At 42.0% G+C, this 18876-nt stretch overlaps 1 protein-coding gene across 13 annotated transcripts; it reads right to left on the bottom strand.

Moving 5' to 3' along the window:
• Positions 1-2410: 2410 nt before the first annotated feature.
• ss18 (SS18 subunit of BAF chromatin remodeling complex) lies at positions 2411-17412 on the bottom strand. 13 transcript variants are annotated; one of them, XM_055866705.1, is made up of 15 exons: positions 17230-17412; positions 16260-16336; positions 16025-16109; positions 15175-15213; positions 14474-14633; positions 12383-12613; positions 12058-12219; positions 11608-11685; positions 10495-10560; positions 9891-9938; positions 9683-9730; positions 9285-9407; positions 7726-7862; positions 7262-7324; positions 2411-6492 (listed from the first exon to the last, which is right to left on the bottom strand). In XM_055866705.1, the coding sequence occupies exons 1-14, from the start codon at positions 17296-17298 to the stop codon at positions 7307-7309; spliced, it is 1341 nt and encodes a 446-aa protein (XP_055722680.1). In that variant the 5' UTR covers positions 17299-17412; the 3' UTR covers positions 2411-6492; positions 7262-7306. The 13 variants fall into 13 exon arrangements, with proteins under 13 accessions (XP_055722680.1, XP_055722678.1, XP_055722679.1 ...); XM_055866703.1 differs by lacking the exon at positions 7262-7324; XM_055866704.1 differs by lacking the exon at positions 7262-7324 and having other exon boundaries at positions 15175-15210.
• Positions 17413-18876: the final 1464 nt, after the last annotated feature.

Genomic DNA, 18876 nt, shown 5'->3' with positions numbered 1-18876 from the left:
AGAGAATGTTGTCATGTCCAATTATCTAAACTATAGAGGTAAATCACAACTCAATATTCGCTCACACACACACACACACACACACACACACACACACACACACACACACACACACACACACACACACACACACACACACACACACACACACACACACACACACACACACACACACACACACACACACACACACACACACACACACACACACACACACACACACACACACACACACACGTACACTCAACAAGGCCAAGTTGCAGAGGACAACAGATATTAATACTGATAAAATATTGGAATACACATTCTCCTGAGGTGCTCCAGGTCATGTACGAACTGGACAGGCAGATTGGATTGGCTGTTTTTTCTAAAGATAGATTGATGTAGACGGTTTTGAGGAGCTAGACTGATAGATAGAAACTGTTTGTGGAGAAACTGTTATGTTTATGGATTTTGTGATGGCATGTAGGGATTTAAATGTATGGCAGATCAGGAATACAATCTCCTCCTGATTGTAGGTCAGAAGAATCAATTGATGTGCTTCCAGGTCACCAAGTTCCCCAACATCTAATATCCCAAGTTCAACAGTCAACAATCATAACAATGTTTTATCTTTCATCATCCTGCAGGTTGATTTGTGATGGCTGCTGGTGGTTGTTTGGTGGGTGGACTCTATGGAGAGTAGGGTACCTTAGCCGAGAAGAACCTAGCCTCATCTCACCCTGAAGCGGTGCAGAGCTCCGGCCCAATAAAGCAGGCTGCCTCCCGAGGGCCCCTCTGTCAAGCCTCCAGTCAGCGCTTGTTTTTGCACCATTTATTTAGTGTGACACATCTCCAATTAAACTGTGGAGGCTGGTGCATTTCCCCCATAACTACCTCTTATTCCTCCCCATAGACTTTCTGTCACATTGAGAGAGAGAGAGAGAGAGAGAGAGAGAGAGAGAGAGAGAGAGAGAGAGAGAGAGAGAGAGAGAGAGAGAGAGAGAGAGAGAGAGAGAGAGAGAGAGAGAGAGAGATCACATCTTGCCTGCTAGCTATATGATGACAATGTCATTTTGCCCTCAGTGGTTACAAGCTTCGCCTGAAAGGTGCCTTGAATTATAATTATCAAAATATTGAACAAGATTATGATCCTCTGAAAATATACTGTCACCTTAATGTTTGCCTTGCCACCCGTCGAGACTTCTATATCTCTTTCCTTATTTTCCATGGATCAAAAGGTATTGAATTAACACTGATTAGATTATTACATGAAATATTGTATGAGTTGTATGTTGTATGATACGGAAAATGATACCTTAACTTCATGCCAAAAACAAGGCCCATTACTGCTACATGTAACAGTCACTCTTGCCATACTGTAAATAAAAACTTCCAACAATTCACCGTTACATAAAGCTTAGCAGGCTCATACTAAACAGTATTTAGCCTACTCATCAAAAACACTTTGAGGGGTTACTTTCCTCCACTATCCTATTGTGCTCGAAAATTTGACTGTGATGTGTCCATCTTGCTGAATTGATAAAGTGCCCAAAAGAGATCCGACGGTATATGACGGGTATAAGGAAAGTATTCCTCCCACCCCATCCCCTCATCATCTCTCTGTCCCCCGTGGCACCAGACAGTCACAGGAGGAGTGACTTTGTACGACCCCGTTCCCGTCTGCAAGTGCGCAGCTGAGGGTGGCAGTTGCCAGGGAGGGCTGGTGGGGGAGCGCCCAAAACGGTGTGTCTGCCAAGTAGAGGGGCTAGGGGGAGCCCCAGTGGCAGCTGGGAAGGGTGGGCCGGCCAGCTGTGGAGGAGCAGGATGGTGCTGGGGTGACTGGGAGATGCCACCAGACCTTGAGCACTGCACATATACATGCGCGCACGCACACACACACGCACGCACGCACGCACGCACGCACACACACACACACACACACACACACACACACACAGATCATTATAAAGGAGCACAAACACATTTAAGATTTCTCGCTTTACTGTCTTTCTCTTAGTGTCTGACATCTATAAACACCCTCTCTAACACACAAACACATCAGCACCAGGCAGGGTCAGGCAGTGGCCCTCTAACACCATGTCCAGTCTGGTCATGTGTTCCGGACACACATCTGGTGCACCATCTGTAGCTCTCCCCCCTACTGTGCATGACAGGTAGTCCCTCTGGAGGGGGAGCTGAGCGGGAAGGTAATTTTTGGTGCAAATGTATCCGGGACCTCTCCTGATACATCTGGAATGCAGGGTGTGGTGAGAACTTACTGAGCGAATAGTGTACAGTAAATACATGAACAGATATTCAAAACAAGAAAATCACAAAGTAAACTTAGACAACATTGTCTATGCCGTTGCATTTGAAGAACAGAGACATTTGAAGAAAGACCATTGCATAAAAATCCAACACAAGTATATTAAAAAAATTCAAGCAATTTATTGTTGCAGTTTTTCGGTGACATACTGTACAGTTTCACATCACAATGACACTTACAGTAACATCATGTTGGCTACAGGGTAAATGAAAAACAAAACATTAATTACAAGGTATGTACTAAAGCATACCAAGGTTAGTATCTTTGAGGCTGACTGGAAACCAATCACCATACTTCTATCTTCTCTATAATATGTGCATGATGTATGCATATTGTACAAATGTATATCAAGCCCAAGGTTTCATAAAATAACACAACCACAGTCTGTCTAAGAGTGAAATGTTGCATGACATCATAGGAAATGTATCTCAAATCATTACAACAAGACACTCAGTTTAGAGTATAACGTAACACTTATGTTATACTCCACATAACTCATATTATTCTGTTGGTGGTTACTTACGTTATACTCCATAACTCATATTATTCTGTTGGTGGTTACTTACGTTATACTCCATAACTCATATTATTCTGTTGGTGGTTACTTACGTTATACTCCATAACTCATATTATTCTGTTGGTGGTTACTTACGTTATACTCCATAACTCATATTATTCTGTTGGTGGTTACTTACGTTATACTCCATAACTCATATTATTCTGTTGGTGGTTACTTACGTTATACTCCATAACTCATATTATTCTGTTGGTGGTTACTTACATTATACTCCATAACTCATATTATTTTGTTGGTGGTTAACATACAACATTACATTTTCTTAAATGACAAAAACGTAAAAGTTTATTCAGGGGAGAAATGTCTTCCAACATTGTAAAGAAGACTCATTCTGTCTGAAACAAGCTTATGTGGGGCTGAACATACTGAATGTACGAAAGTCTGAACGAGCAGTCTGTAGTCAATGCACTCCCTCAGACACTTTATGGGAATATTCAGCACGGGCAAAATGTTCAGAAAGTTGCAGATAAAAACGTAATGTATCGAGCAGACACTATTCTCCAGAGAGCTGCGTCCGATGCACATTAGACATATTTTGGGAATATCCCCCAACTGAATTCACCTCTTATCCAGCTACATATAACAGAGTACACTGAAGCGCCAAGGCCATAAAATACATGCTTCTAAATTCAACTTTTAGGAGAAGCAGGGGGTACTGGAAGCATTCAGGGGCCCTATTAATAAACAGTCTCAGACTAGGAGTGCTGATCTAGGATCTATCTATTTATTCTTACATATTATCTAAAAGGCAAAACTGATCCCAATTCAGCTGTCCTAATCTGAGACACTTTATGAATGCTTTGTGCTTTGTTTAGGTTTGCAAAGGGAGGGTGTATTACTTGAAACATTCTAAGTTGACCTGTAAACTACCAGAATTGTTTTTATCTTCCAAGGATTTTTTTTTTTTACAAATCTGTCAGAAAACATCTAGTGGCCCATTTGTGTAATTCAGATTATGACAAGTGTCTAATAATCTCTGGCCCTCTGTGTGGGTAACAACATGTAAAATATCTGAAATATTTTAATCAGATGAGGATCGGACCATTTTTTTTATTTTTTATAAATGTCCACCTAAAATGACATACCCAAATCTAACAGCCTGTAGCTCAGGACCTGAAGCAAGGATATGCATATTATTGATACCAGTTGAAAGGAAACACTTTGAAGTTTGTGGAAATGTGAAATTAATGTAGAAGAATAACACATTAGATCTGGTAAAAGATAACAAACAAAAAAATGCATTTTCAGAAAATAATAATTGTTCCATTGTCTTTGAAATGCAAGAGAAAGGCCATACAATCAGATAGGAGTTTAGGTGTAATTTAGATTTTGGCCACCAGTTGGCAGCAGTGTGTGCGCAAAGTTTCAGACTGATCCAGTGAAGCATTATATTAGTACACTATATTTTGTATCAAGTCTGCCAGGAGTTTGCCCAAATGTGCCGAATTGGTCAATTGATACATTTTCAAGTACATAACTATAGAGAACATACAAAAATGCTATGGTAATAAAAAATGAAAGTTTACACACATTCAGGAATGTCATACATGATTGATAATTAGCTTCCCTACAGAAAAAAAACACTAACCTTCACACATCTAGATGGCCGGGCAGGGCCGGAGACAAAACCCAGTTCCGATATTTGAATATAAAAATGTATTTTATAAATCAAAACTATGCAACATTTTATCTCTGGGACACTCAGGATGCCAAATCAGAGCAAGATTACTAAATGTAAGTACATGATTTACCTTCAGAGGTGAATGTATCAAACCAGTTGCCATGATAAGTGTTTTGTTGTTGTGCACTCTCCAAATAATAGCATGGTATTTTTTTCATTGTAATAGCTACTGTAAATTGGACCGCAGTTAAATTAACAAGAATTTAAGCTTTCTGCCCATATAAGACATGTCTATGTCCTGGAAAGTTGGGTGTTACTTACATCATTCTAGTCACATTAGCATACGTTAGCAACAACCGTCCCGGTCTAGGGACACCGATACCGGAGAGGTAAAAAAAATATGACAAAGCTGTTCAACAATCCTAAATATAAATAAACTAAATGAATACCATTCATTGGTGTTTAATATGAGGGTTTCAGCGTAAAATTCCTTTATACGAACATTTATTTATTTTATGTCAATATGTTTTATTAATGTTTGGGCATCAAACTGGTGGCAGTTGTGAAAAAAGTAAATCATTAGATTAGTGAAAAAAATAATGTAATTGTTGATTAGATGCTTTTTGCCATTAATTAGGTTATTTTCTCTTGAAAAATATGGTAAAATAAAAAAATGTCACATACACTAGATAAGTCCAGAGAAATGTGGTGTTTGACATGGAAATTAGGGTTAAGTGCCTTGCTCAAGGGCAAGTCAGCAGATTTTCCACCTTGTCTCAGGTATTCAAACCAGCAACCTTTCGGTTACTAGCCCAACGCGCTACCTGCCGCACTACTATCTAATATAAAACTCATGGACAATATGGTCATATATAATAAATGAACACTATATACGAATTCAGTTTTTAAAAGTTATTCAAGTATAGATTACTAGATTACCAAAGTTACAATAGATTCTCTTAATTACTAAAATTACACAATATTCCAGTAACTTTGGTAAATTACCGGTAGCTTTGCAACCCTAGTTACACACATACTGTAGATCTCAAAGTCAGAATACAGCCCCACTCACAGGTCATGTTCTGTTGCCCAAAGAAATAATGTTTCACCACTGATGCTCCAACACAGATAGGTGTTCTCAGTTTGTTTGAGGGCTTTCTATGTACAATCCATTCATAAAACCAAAGCATTCAATTTGTTCACCCCAAGCACATATTCAATGTACAAGTCATTGAAGAAGCAAAGGGAAATCAGGGGGTACAAATAACAGAAGAACAAGCAAAATAGCAGATGAAAACAATGTTAATCACAATTTACATCAAGAGACATAATACTTCAGGAGGAAAAAAGAAACAATATTCAACAGTACTCCAAATTCTTATACAAAATTAGCTCCATCTAAAAATCATAAAATACATGTTCACATCATCATCACATATGTTGACCTTGACATATAACATAGCCTTACAGAATTTTGCTTCTGGTGTAAAATCTCCTCACTCCATCCTCGTCCCACCCCTTCACTTCCCATTGGCATTATTGCTTCTTATGAAAAGGGGGCTATTAGATGGAGAAACATTGCCATACAAGAGTGTGAAGTTCAGTTCTGTATACTTCTGTCCTCTGTGATATAGACAAAATGAATTTTACGTGTAATTTCTTGCCCTTTTCGCAATCTGCAGTGCTCTGGATAAGGCAGCTCTGTTTGGTTTTAAGGCATTGCTGCTTTGAGACTTAACTCAGACCAGAATGGGAGAAATGGAAGTGAACACAATCATCTCATTACATAAGGCCCAGACATAGGGGATACAGAGGGCAAAGTGTGTGTGTGTGTGTGTGTGGGCGTCTCTGTGAGCTGCAGCCGTTATAAAAGTCCAGATAACAGTTGTACAGAGGTCAGAGGTTAGAGGTCAGAGCAGGGCTCTTGGTGACTGACTGAGTGACTGCCATGACCATCTCTCATTGCTGGTAATTTCCATATTGACCCTGTGGAGAGAGGAAGGGAGTACTGTAAATGGACATCTTAATTACTTTTCATCCGAACATCTGAACAAACAGGCATTTATTAGGGAAATGGTAATATTTACATATTTAAACAGAATGCAAACAAGCACATCTGTAGCAGCTAGTTATCAACCTTTTGTTACAGATACAGATGCAGACTATTCCTGTGTGGCTGCATTGGCTATATTTAACCAGCAGGTGGCAGCATGGCCACAGAAAAGCTCAACAGGAGGGAAGTAATTTCATGTCAGTTATACTGTAGCAGTAGGCAAAATGCTTCTCTCCGACTTGCACATTTCACATGATAAGAGGCCCACGTTTTGTATTTTGCAGGAGCATTTCTAAACAGGGGTCGAAAGTGGCTGCTCTTTAGGAATAAAAGTTTAGTTACACATTGATTTATTTTGCTTAAATTTGACTTACTTTGATCATATACTATTCTACACAGTGCATAATTAAATTACACATAAAAACATTTAAATGCAGTATATTGCATGAAAAGGGATGAATAATAACCCAAGGCATGAGGAGTTATACTTTTGATTGATTTAGTCAATTCCAAACCATCAACATTTTATTTTTAAGTTCCCCTACAGAATATGCTTGAAGACCTCAAGAATAGAATTCGACCCCTGGTTACAAAAAGAGGTAAAGGTGGAAATCAGATGTTTAAATAGAAGACAGGAGGAGAAACATGACAAATGCAAATCAAGGCTAGGCGAACGGTCACACGTCCAGATTTTACCATTACCTTTGCTTCTTACAGAACTAGTCAGGGGTTCAAATCCCTGGGTCTTTATTTCCTCATGTGTCCCTGAATATTCAAAGATAAAGAATCAAAGTGTTGCTGTGGCCCCCGCAAAGGACCACAGAAAATACAGGGCAACACGTAGCTCTCCCCTCCCCTTCAACAATCTCAAAAGTCAGTTACGTTTAGGGAGGAGACACTACATTGCCCTCGCATTGCACTGCTCTGATCTGACTTGCTGTATTATCCAATATTATTCAACTTGTCTTAAACTCCCCATACAATGTCAGCATGCACAAGACACCCACTCCACCCAGGTCTCTTGCTTATGGACACTCCCTGAACCCTGGATAAACTTCACGTTACATTTTTAACTTCTATCCATCTTTAGCCAACATATAAAAGGACACAATAAGAGTCACATACAGATAGAGGTTAGGCCTGCCTACTCATGGGCTCATACTCACCTGATCGTAGCCTGGGTATGGGCGTTGCTGCTGGGCCTGAGGGGGGCCGGGCTGGGGGCCCCGGTAGGCCCCGTACTGCTGCCCCTGACCCTGGGGGTAACCCTGGGGGTACTGGCCTGGGGCTCCCTGGGACGGACCTGGGGAGGGGGTACAGAGCAGAGAAAAAGGTTATGGATGCTGACTGAAACATGATGCTACAGTTCTCACACCATATAGGACCAGTTAAGAAGACTGGTCTGTTCAATAACAAAAAGCACACAGTCAACCTGGGAGCATAACAGCGCGCTTGATTCACTGACTTTGTTTTGTTTGATGCCTATTATGCCACGTCTTGTTCTTGAACCATTGTGTCAATTAACCTTTAGCTCCCCAATAGACATATCCACTGACAACCAGACAGCCAGCCAGAGGCATGGCAGAAAGAGACTGGTGGGTAGTAGTAGTATTAGTTGGGCCCTGGCCCATTTGCTGAAGTTTGGCTCCACATTATCACTGGCCTACTCTGCTGTGTAATGAGAGTCTGACTTGCTGGAGCAGGGTGTTAAGTTTTCTAATGAAAGGAGACATCAAGGAGATTCAGTGGGCCCTCATTAGATAAGCGAAGACTCATTAAAAATCACTCCATCAGACCGCCTCTGTATACTACCACTGCACTGCAGCTACCTTACCGCCGCGTAGCGCCATATCAGGCATTTTAACAGCTGATCAGTGATACGATGACTGACTGACTGGGCCAAGTCAAACGTCATTAGGTACTCGTAATGCAGACGCCGCTACCGCAAAGCTTAACCTTGTGTGGCCCGCCTGCGAGAGCGAACAAGCATGAGCGCATGTGAGCCAGATGGAGCCCAACTCATAGCCTCTGCCTCTCTCCACCAGCTCATTTCTGACATGAGAGAAAGGCCTCTGGTTCAGAGAGAAAGGAGAGCTGACAGGATTTTTAAAACGAAAGAGGGGGGCTGTGGTTCCCACACCCACAATGCCGAGGGTTATTACCCATAAGCGTGTCCTATTCCTTTCACTCTCTCGCCATCTCTAGCTTTCAGAGGCCAGATACTTTCTATCACACAGTAACTAGGCCTGTACAGTGACCCACCATAGTACGAGAGGGACACCTAACACAGCGCCAATATCTGCCAGCTACCGCTTCTGATCAACGTGCCAGTATGTGTAGCCTTGATTACACTGCTGCAACATTGAAAGTGCACCATTTCAATTAGCAAAACAGTGGTGTGGTTCAGTAAACATGTGAGGCTCTGGGTGAGTGCCATTTGGAATTTTGGACTGATGTTTCAAGATAATGAAAAGGAAAGTAAATGGTGAATCCTACAGGATGAGTGTGGACTGACTGCCATCAGAGTAATGGCACACACCAACATCTATTTATTTCCCATTTCAGTAAATCAAAAAAAGTGTACAAAGTAATAGGCTATGGAAAAATTTAAATAGAAAGAAAGAACAAGAAAGAGAGAAAATAAATAGTGAGAGAACAAGATGAGTGAGAGAAAGACTGAGACAGACAAAGACAGATTCAGTGATATTGCTTAGGTTCCACCCACCGTAGCCCTGTTGCGGTCCAGGGTATCCCTGCTGTCCGGGGTACTGCTGCTGTGGGGGGTAGCCCTGCTGCTGGGGAGGACCTTGCTGGTAGGCCTCCTGCTGCTGGCCATACTGGGCATTACCTACCGGGGGCAACAGAGCGACATTACGTTATCTGTGATATTACAGTACCTGAACCAGGTTTGACGACAACACAGCAGACATCAGTGCTTAGAGTGGCCAGAATCAGGCTTGGGGTCCATTTAAAGTCGGAAGGTAAACTGAAATTCAATTCCCAATTTTTCCAGCATGATTAGAATTTCAGTTTACTTCCTGAATTGAACAAGATATTGACCCCAACCCTGATCAGAATTGGTTTGAAAACACTGATTTTGGCTGTTAAACAAAGTTAACAAACCATGATCTTTTTCATAGGGGGACTGTTGGTTGGCTGCTGGGTCTCGCTCTGGCAGACATAACCCACAGGAGAAAAGAACCAACACCATGATTGGAATTTCATTTCACTTCCTGAATTGATTGAATTGAACAGGATATTGACCCTAATCCTGATCAGAACGTTTTTTGAAAACACTGATTTAGGCTGTTAACAAACAAAGTTAACAAACCATTATCTTTTTCATAGGGGGACTGTTGGTTGGCTGCTGGGTCTCGCTCTGGCAGACAAGACAAGAACCACAGGAGAAAAGAACCAACACTGTGAGCATGCCCATTGAAACATTAAGTTTATCTTTGTTTGTTTTTATATGCAACATGGTTGTTATAGTGACTCTTTTTTTAGCATCCTTACCTGACACCTGCTATGAGCCATTAATAAAACAAAACTGGAACGACAACATTTATGAGAAATGAAATATGTGAGTGAGAAATCATCAACGATTAAAAGTAGTCACGTGCATAGCGGTGAGGGACATGATGCCAGAAAACAGAGACTAGAACAAACTCAGAAAGCTTCAGCTGGCCAGGGAAGGCTTAACAGAGGAAATAATACCGGTATAGAAAGTGTACTTGAGTTATGTTATTAATTGTAAAAAGCTAGCATTTAGGCTACTGCAGTTATAAAACACAATAGCCTTTGTCACATTTGGAAAGAAGTCTCAGAAATGTCTCCGTAAAAGCAGAAGCAACACAAAAGTTCCATAAGTCGTGTGTTTTTAGCTTAGCTTCTTCCTTTTCCCCTGTGAGTACATTTCTGTGAAGCTACATAGATACCTCCTTGGTAGTATTGTTCTGAGGGATCAAAGCCTTGATCAGGGAACGGTGGCTGTAGTAAACCACCTAAAGCATTATTTCACAAGGAGATAGGAAGACATGTTATTTCATGTCCATGTTTGAGGTGATAAGTCAATGAGGGGGAAAGTCAGGGGATTAAAAATATACAGATTGTTAAATATCAGTACATATTTTATATTGCTTCAAGCAATGTCTCTGTGTGTGTGTGGGTATCAATGTTCATAAATATAGGTTTTGCAAAAGTGATAAGTAAACATTGGAATATTTGTTTCACTTTCTTTTGAGAATATACAGTTTTACAAGACAATATTTAAATCCTGTAATTCCCATTAGAGTACAACCTAGCTATGAGACTGGAGAGTACTGTGTCAAAGTTTGAAAGGGAGTAGAATGTAGACAACTCAGAAAGGTGTAAAAAGTGATTGATACATGCAAGAGAAAGTTATTAATTTAAGAATAATTGATGATGGGGATGCTATGATGCAAAATCACTATGGGGGGGTGGGAAATCACTGGTGAAAAATCCCAGTCCAACTAGTCTCCTTTTCCACCAGGAGTCTTCAACGCAACATCTGTCAACTCGTGTGTGGGGGCTTCTGCTAAAGTAGGACCTCCGCTTCTGCTAAAAGCACCACCTAAGATCAACTTCCTGGATTGAATCGCGGTACGCATGGAGCCACACCTCCACAAGAAAACGGTTCAACAGAATAACTAGCTATTTGTTTATCGAAGACGCATATCACCGGTGGGATGGTGGGCGGGCAAACCAAACATTAGCTTCCTTCTTGCCAGGCTTACAGAGCACCATGACTGTCCAACTGACATCTTCCATTCTCTATTTCCACAAATGTTCTAGATAACTGCGGTGGAACCAAGATAAACCACTGATGATTCGTTTCGGGTGTAAAGTGGTCCTGAGCAATTCACTGCCTTCAGCTGAGGGATGGTGTCACTGTCATACAATGTTGTTTTGGTACTCGCTATCCTCTGTCCTTCTACATGCCTCAATACAGCTTCTCTAAGTGAACGTTAGACGGACGGAGAGGTTTGGTTGTTTCTACGAGCGGTTGGTTGGAGGGTTGGTTCTCCTACCTTCTGAGGCTCCCTGTCCTGCGTGACTGTACTGGTCCCCATAGTAGTCTTCCTGCCCTGGGTACTGCTGAGGGGGTCCTACATACACACACACAACACACACAGGTTGATTCAAGGTGTTGTTGGGGCGGGAGTGGGGGGGAGGGGGGAATTTCGGTGTGGAAAGGGGAGTGAGGTTGGAATTTGGGCCGCTTATTTGATAGAGAGCTCCTGGTCCCCAAACTATAGTTCAGTTGTCTGGGGCTGACAACAACCTTCAGGACATCTGGGTATTCCTTCTATGGTAATGGGGCTACCTGTGTCTACAAGCAACGACAGTGTAAGTGAAAGATAGTTCCACTTAAAAGACGAAGTGGAAAGGGGGTTACGGACAGGAGAAGAGGTTTCAGCCCTGTGTCAAGTCAAACCAAGCGCCTTGTCCCAGTGCCCACTCTGTAGAGCAGAGCGTACCTTGCTGTGGGGGTCTGTAAGGGGGCATGGGCCTCTGCCCCATCACATGGTTCCCCTGGCCCATCATGCCCATGGGGTTCTGCTGGCCCTGGTAGTGCTGCCCGCCACCTCCAGGGGGTATGTTGTACTGCTGGGAGGGAGGCTGCTGGTGCATCATGGGGCCTGGGGCGGGAACAACACAAACACACACAGTATGCCATTACAGAAACCAATTTGAAAAAAACTCAACAATAAAGCATCCATGGATGGATGTCATCATTAAAAGATGTGTATGGGTCAAAGAGAAGGTCTATCAAGGACACGTTTGTTTTCCTCTTTCCTGTACCTTGGTTAGGCTGCATGTTCATGTTGGGCCGGGGGCCGTAGTTACCCATGGGTCCTTGGGTCATGTTCATCTGGCCCTGGGCAGGCATGCTCTGAGAGGAGGGCACAGCGTGGTTGTAGCCGCCCATAGAGCCATGGCTGCTGGGGGGCATGTTCATGGAGCCGCTGCCAGGCATGTTGGGGGGCTGGTTGGGACCCGGCCCAGGGCCCTGCATAGGCATGTGATTAGGCCCTGAGAAAAAAAGAACGACAGATCATTCAACCTTTAGGAAGATATTAGACCATACAGTATAGAGATCAACGATTTAATTATTTAATTAAAACATTATTAAATCTTTCCTGAGAAAGTATTTTCTTCCTATTCTAATATTTACAAGCATGTGCGCTGTAGAGCCTTGACAACTGGTAATAACTGGTCAATCTACCCTGCGGCAGAACAAAGTAGACTAAATGTTAACAGTCTAGCCCCTAGGGCTGGGCGGTATACCGCTTCCCACACCAAACCCTGCCCCATGTTACTCAACGAGAGAGCAATTGCTCAACCATGGAGTCACAAGCACTTTCTTGCTGTTCACTCTGCATGGTTAGATAGATACAACAAGATGTTGGTGACAGCGATGCTGCTTTGCACAAATATTCTATAATTACACTATTGGTTTGTGTATCTTACCGTCCGCAAACTACTACTTGTCTTTTCTTAGCAAGTTGTGGCTAAAAGAATTTGCATTAGCCGCTAATGCTAATCGCTAGTTAGTACATTTAGCAAGCTAAGAGTCAGCTAGCTAATACAGCCTGGTACCAGTGCTGGTGTAGGCCTAGATAAGCATGTTGTTTGTGCAATGGTATATTCTAAATCAGAGGAATAGGCAAAGCATGAATATGTTAGCTAGCTTGCTACATCAGGGCTGCGGTTCAAACACTTAAAACACCCTATCCCCTCAGCCCTCAAATTAAGTGGACACTTCTGATGATGTATCATGACGTCTGACGAGTATACACTTGCAGGCCGAGATAGAAAGGAATGATTTTTAAAATGGACCACCCTTGGCCGGAAATTCGTCACTTGTACATCCCACGATGATTGTGTTATTGACTGTACGTTTGTTTATCCCATGTGTAACTCTTTGTTGTTTGTGTCGCACTGCTTTGCTTTATCTTGGCCAGGTTGCAGTTGTAAATGAGAACTTGTTCTCAACTGACCTACCTGGTTAAATAAAGGTGAAATAAATAAAAATAAATTGTGTTTTCAGCCACTGGTAGCTTGTGGGTGCTTTACATGCGCTAGTCATTTATGAGTGTATGTCTACTTAAATTAAATATATAACTATTAATATACGCCAACTGTACGATAGCTAGCAAATTAATTAGCTAACTAATATTAGCCTGCCTAGCTGGAACTTCTGAAGGAGGAAAATGTTTTATTTCTACAATTTCCAAAAGATAACCAAACAAAAACATACACTTGTATGTTGACTCCATTGATGTTGTTTCTAAGTTTTTGCTGACTTTTCTTAGTGGATGTACAATCGCTGCAAATTAAATTATGGGGAGTTTCCGGCCCCGGAGTGAACATAATTGTACACTCGACTAAAAACGAGGGCTGAGGGGCTTACGTTGCAAACTTCCCTTGCTTGGCTTATCATTTGGACCGCCCTCCAAAATGGCGACGGGGCTTTCCCCAAGAGCATAAGGCGAGGGTGTCTTTTATGTTTGGACCGCAGCCCAGGTAATAAAACATCTAATGTAACACCTTATTAGGGTCCCCTGGAAACACTGACCAACACTTCGGTTCCTAACCTGTCAATAATGATTCAAACAGTACACCAAATAACTAGGTCTACATTTTTTTCCCATACCATGCAACCTTGCAGATTTTTTGGGGTTTAAATTTGTATTGAACAGTATAAAACAGCCCTATTCTCCCCACACACAAACAAACACAACCACAGTGAAGTGGAGTCCAAGACAACCAGAGCTCAGACGGGTGACATCATTTAACAGAGCACCCTCCCCTCCTCTTCCAGCTCTGTGGTGTTGCTAGGCAACCCTAGTGAGTGAGACAGGGATAGAGGGAGGACGGGAGGCCACTTACCAGGCATCTGTCCGTTCATCTGGCTCTGCATGTGTGGGGCTGGGGGTCCGCCACTGACCATGCCCTCAGAGGGCATGTTGTGTCCGTGGGGGGGCTGGGGGCCCGGCGCTCCGCTCTGGTTCATCCCACCAGGGCCCATGGGCATGTTCTGAGTAGGAGGCTGCAGACAGACAACACAGAGAGGGCAACACCAGCCATGTTAAGATACATATCTCAGCCATGTATGAGAGAAAAAGCGGTGGGAGAGGGAGGAAGACTGATGGACGGATGACCATGGGTTCTTAAATGTAAGAACAGAAATGATCATGTTCAAAATAAAAGCAAATTATATTGAAGGTACAGGATTTAAAGACTCCGGCCTTTCTGTGGATATAATATGTTATATAATCTCTGGATTTGACATGTTATTCTATCATCTATTTCACAGCACCAGATTGCAGCAACAAGTAAGCCTATATAATAAAGCAAAACCTATCAACACAAGAGTATACCTTTACATGGCACAGTACAATACTATTGTAAAGGCCATCAATATTAGCCTATCACCAGCAGTATATCTCAGAGGTATCACATATGAAGTTTCACAACAAAAGACCCTGTGTTTGAATATCAATCATATAGCCTCCAATGCACAGTATGAACATTGTGTGAACCAAGACACCCTATCATAAATTAACCCCCAATTCTCCACCCATACTCACTTCAAGCTTTACCTCTGGGGGAGTAGGGGAGTCACACTTCTGAAATCAAGTACAGAGCATCTAGGTGAACATTATACACCCCTTTGACCAACAGCAGGGGAGACAGGGCAAGCTTCCATTGGTGGCATATGAGGCATATATTATTACATTCAATCTCACATGCACCGCACAATCTATCGTCAGAGCTTGACAGGGTTAGATATACTGGGAATAGGATGGGAAACCCCTATACTGGCTTCATTTCCTGTACTGGTGGAATTTGGTGAAGTTCCTGACTAGCAGTGTAATGCATATAAGGAGGCTTGGCTCTTCTTAGCTCTGTTGTTGCATTTCTATGCCCTTATTTCAAGTCAGGATCTATAAATTATGATAACAGAATACATGATAGTTATGGAGGGAGTATTGCTAGACCACTTAATCAAAGAGTCATGTTTTGGGCAGCAGGTAGCCTAGTGGTTAGAGCATTGGACTAGTAACCGAAAGGTTGCAAGATCGAATTCCTGAGCTGACAAGGTAAAACATCTGTTGTTCTGCCCCTGAACAAGGCAGTTAACCCACTGTTGGTTGCTAGGCCGTCACTGAAAATAAGAATTTGTTCTTAACCAACTTGCCTAGTTAAATAACGGTAAAATACATTTGTTTAAAAAAAAAAGCCCTATGCTTAGTTGGAGATTTAAAATCACTGAACACAATCCTTGAACTATCGGGAGCCAAGAACAACACCGTATTTCTAATTGTACAGTGTCTGTACAACTTGATGAAATGTGTCAGAGTGAATCCAATTCAGCACCAATGAATTGTCCCCTTCTTGTAATATCACTGCCCTTCTCCACCCTGGACCCATACTCACAGCAGGGAGCAGAGACTGCATGTTCTGATTGGAGTCTGCTATTGTGGCCAGGTAAACTAAATTTCTGTGGAGCATCTGCTGGTACCTGTTGACAGAAAACAGATAAAAACACATGTTAACGTTTAAAAGGGCAGGGAGAGGAGCCATCAATACACTGCAAAAACTCAGATACATGATAGTATGGAGCCTGAAAGCTCATCAGGTATGGAAATGTTGTACATAAAGTATAACTTACTGTGAACATTCTGCTGTCTTTCCTTTGCTCTGGAAGTCCATTATACATTGAATCAGCTGATTGTTTTCATCCAGTAACTGAAACATGACAGAGCAAAACAGGAAGAAAACTTAGTGTTCATATGCTAAACAAACCATACAACATGCACAAGGACTACTTTTAATTTACACTGAACTTCACAAAAACCCATTTACTTGAAGAACAGTGCAGATACAAAGTTTGGTAACAGAATGATGGTTTGTGCTGTCTGTTAGCAAACTAGTCATGTGTAATTGTTAAAATTCGTCTTTGTGCATAGTTGTATGGTTTGTCTAATTTAACAAATCATTGGTTTTTGTTTGGCATACATTTTAAAGTGAAAAATGATTTGAGAGAATACAGTAAATACAATGTAAAAAGGGTTGGGGAATTGTGATGCATACATGGAAAAAATGTTACTTGTATTAACGTTTTAAACCATAGACAGTATAACTCCAGAGGACAAACTGTCGTTCCAATCCAGACTACTCATAAAATCATATTATTTTATTTGAGAGTAGAGTAGTATATGATGTTAATGACAACACTGTAACTAACTAGCTGGTCAAACTGCCTTTGCATTTTTCTCTACCTAGTAACAAAGCATGTGTCAGCTAACGTTGCTGTTCTGTGTGCCAGCTAACAAAAGAAGCTAACAATCCAGCTAACAAAATACTAGTAGGCCTCCATTCATATCAGAAACAAATCTAATGTTAGTCCATCGAATCGACAAAAAAAATCGTTATTTTTAGATTTGCCCACTCCCGCGAAGTTCATATTGACCGCGCTTTACCCTAGCAACATTGTTACCAATCTATTTCCCTTTACTTAGCTAACGTTAGCTGCCTATAGCTCGACCTGTGCACTGGCTAGGCTAGTTAGCCATCTAGCTAGTAGCAGCTGGGTGCTATCCGCATCCATTCTGTTGTGGTGCGTGATAAAGATGAATTACCTTTTGAATTCCAGTGGGTGTTATATCACCCTTTCCACGTTGTCTATGAGGTGCAAACGCCACCGACATGGTGATTTGCTATTAAGCGAAATAAACTAAAACATAGAACTAAACAGCTAAAAAATATGTAGAACTCAAACCAGGCAGTTTAGAATATGAACTAGAATTCTGCCAGCAGCACAAACAATGACGTCACTTTCATACGGTAATGAGGAACCTTCACAATAAAATCCCGCATTTCAAAACATTGCAAGGTCAATAACCAATTCAAATGAAATTGCATTAAAAAAAAAATCAATGACCACTTTTATTGTGCAATTTTTAAGACCAATAATACAAAAATACAATGCTGACCCTGATATGTTAAGAATATTGGGCTGTAGAGAGAACTTTTCTACTTGTCTTAGATAAAGTGGGGTGGGAAATACTCATTAGGGTCTCAAATATGCGGAGTATCAAATCAAATCAAATGGTCACATACACATGGTTAGCAGATGTTAATGCGAGTGTAGCGAAATGCTTGTGCTTCTAGTTCCGACCGCGCAGTAATATCTAACAAGTAATCTAACAATTTCACAACAACTACCTTATACACACAAGTGTAAAGGAATGAATGTACATATAAATATATGGATGAGCGATGGCCGAACGGCATAGGCAAGATGCAGTAGATGGTATAGAGTACAGTATATACATATGAGATGAGTAATGTAGGGTATGTAAACATTATATAAAGTGGCATTGTTTAAAGTGACTAGTGATACATTTATCACATCAAATTTTTTATTATTAAAGTGGCTAGAGATTTGAGTCAGTATGTTGGCAGCAGCCACTCAATGTTAGTGATGGCTGTTTAACAGTCTGGTGGCCTTGAGATATAAGCTGTTTTTTAGTCTCTCGGTCCCAGCTTTGATGCACCTGCACTGACCTCGCCTTCTGGATGATAACGGGGTGAACAGGCAGTGGCTCGGGTGGTTGTTGTCCTTGATGATTTTTTTGGCCTTCCTGTGACATCGGGTGGTGTAGGTGTCCTGAAGGGCAGGTAGTTTGCCCCAGGTGATGCGTTGTGCAGACCTCACTACCCTCTGGACAGCCTTGCAGTTGTGGGCAGAGCAGTTGCCGTACCAGGCGGTGATACAGCCGGACAGGATGCTCTCGATTGTGCATCTGTAAAGGTTTGTGAGTGTTTTTGGTGACAAGCCAAATTTCTTCAGCCTCCTGGGGTTGAAGAGGCGCTGCTGCGCCTTCTTCATCACGCTGTCTGTGTGGGTGGACCATTTCAGTTTGTCCGTGATGTGTACGCCGAGGAGCTTAAAACTTTCCACCTTCTCCACTACCGTTCCGTCGATGTGGATAGGGGGGTGCTCACTCTGCTCTTTCCTGAAGTCCACGATCATCTCCTTTGTTTTGTTGACGTTGAGTGTGAGGTTATTTTCCTGACACCAAAATCCTCACCTCCTCCCTGTAGGCCGTCTCATCGTTGTTGGTAATCAAGCCTACCACTGTAGTCTCGTCTGCAAACTTGATGATTGAGTTGGAGGCGTGCGTGGCCACGCAGTCATGGGTGAACAGGGAGTACAGGAGAGGGCTGAGAATGCACCCTTGTGGGGCCCCAGTGTTGAGGATCAGTGGGGTGGAGATGTTGTT

The sequence above is a fragment of the Salvelinus fontinalis genome, chromosome 17 (assembly GCF_029448725.1).
Source record: "Salvelinus fontinalis isolate EN_2023a chromosome 17, ASM2944872v1, whole genome shotgun sequence".
NCBI classification, from domain to species: Eukaryota; Metazoa; Chordata; class Actinopteri; order Salmoniformes; family Salmonidae; genus Salvelinus; species Salvelinus fontinalis.
This window is presented reverse-complemented; position numbering and strand designations above follow the sequence as displayed.

Coding starts and splice junctions, on each gene's coding strand:
- ss18 (XM_055866703.1), bottom strand. CDS start 17,298: ATGTCGGTGGCGTTTGCACCTCATAGACAACGTGGAAAGGGTGATATA. Junction 16,110..16,259: donor AAGACAGCAGAATGTTCACA/GTAAGTTATACT, acceptor TTCTGTCAACAG/GTACCAGCAGATGCTCCACA. Junction 15,214..16,024: donor TGCAGTCTCTGCTCCCTGCT/GTGAGTATGGGT, acceptor ACTTGATTTCAG/AAGTGTGACTCCCCTACTCC.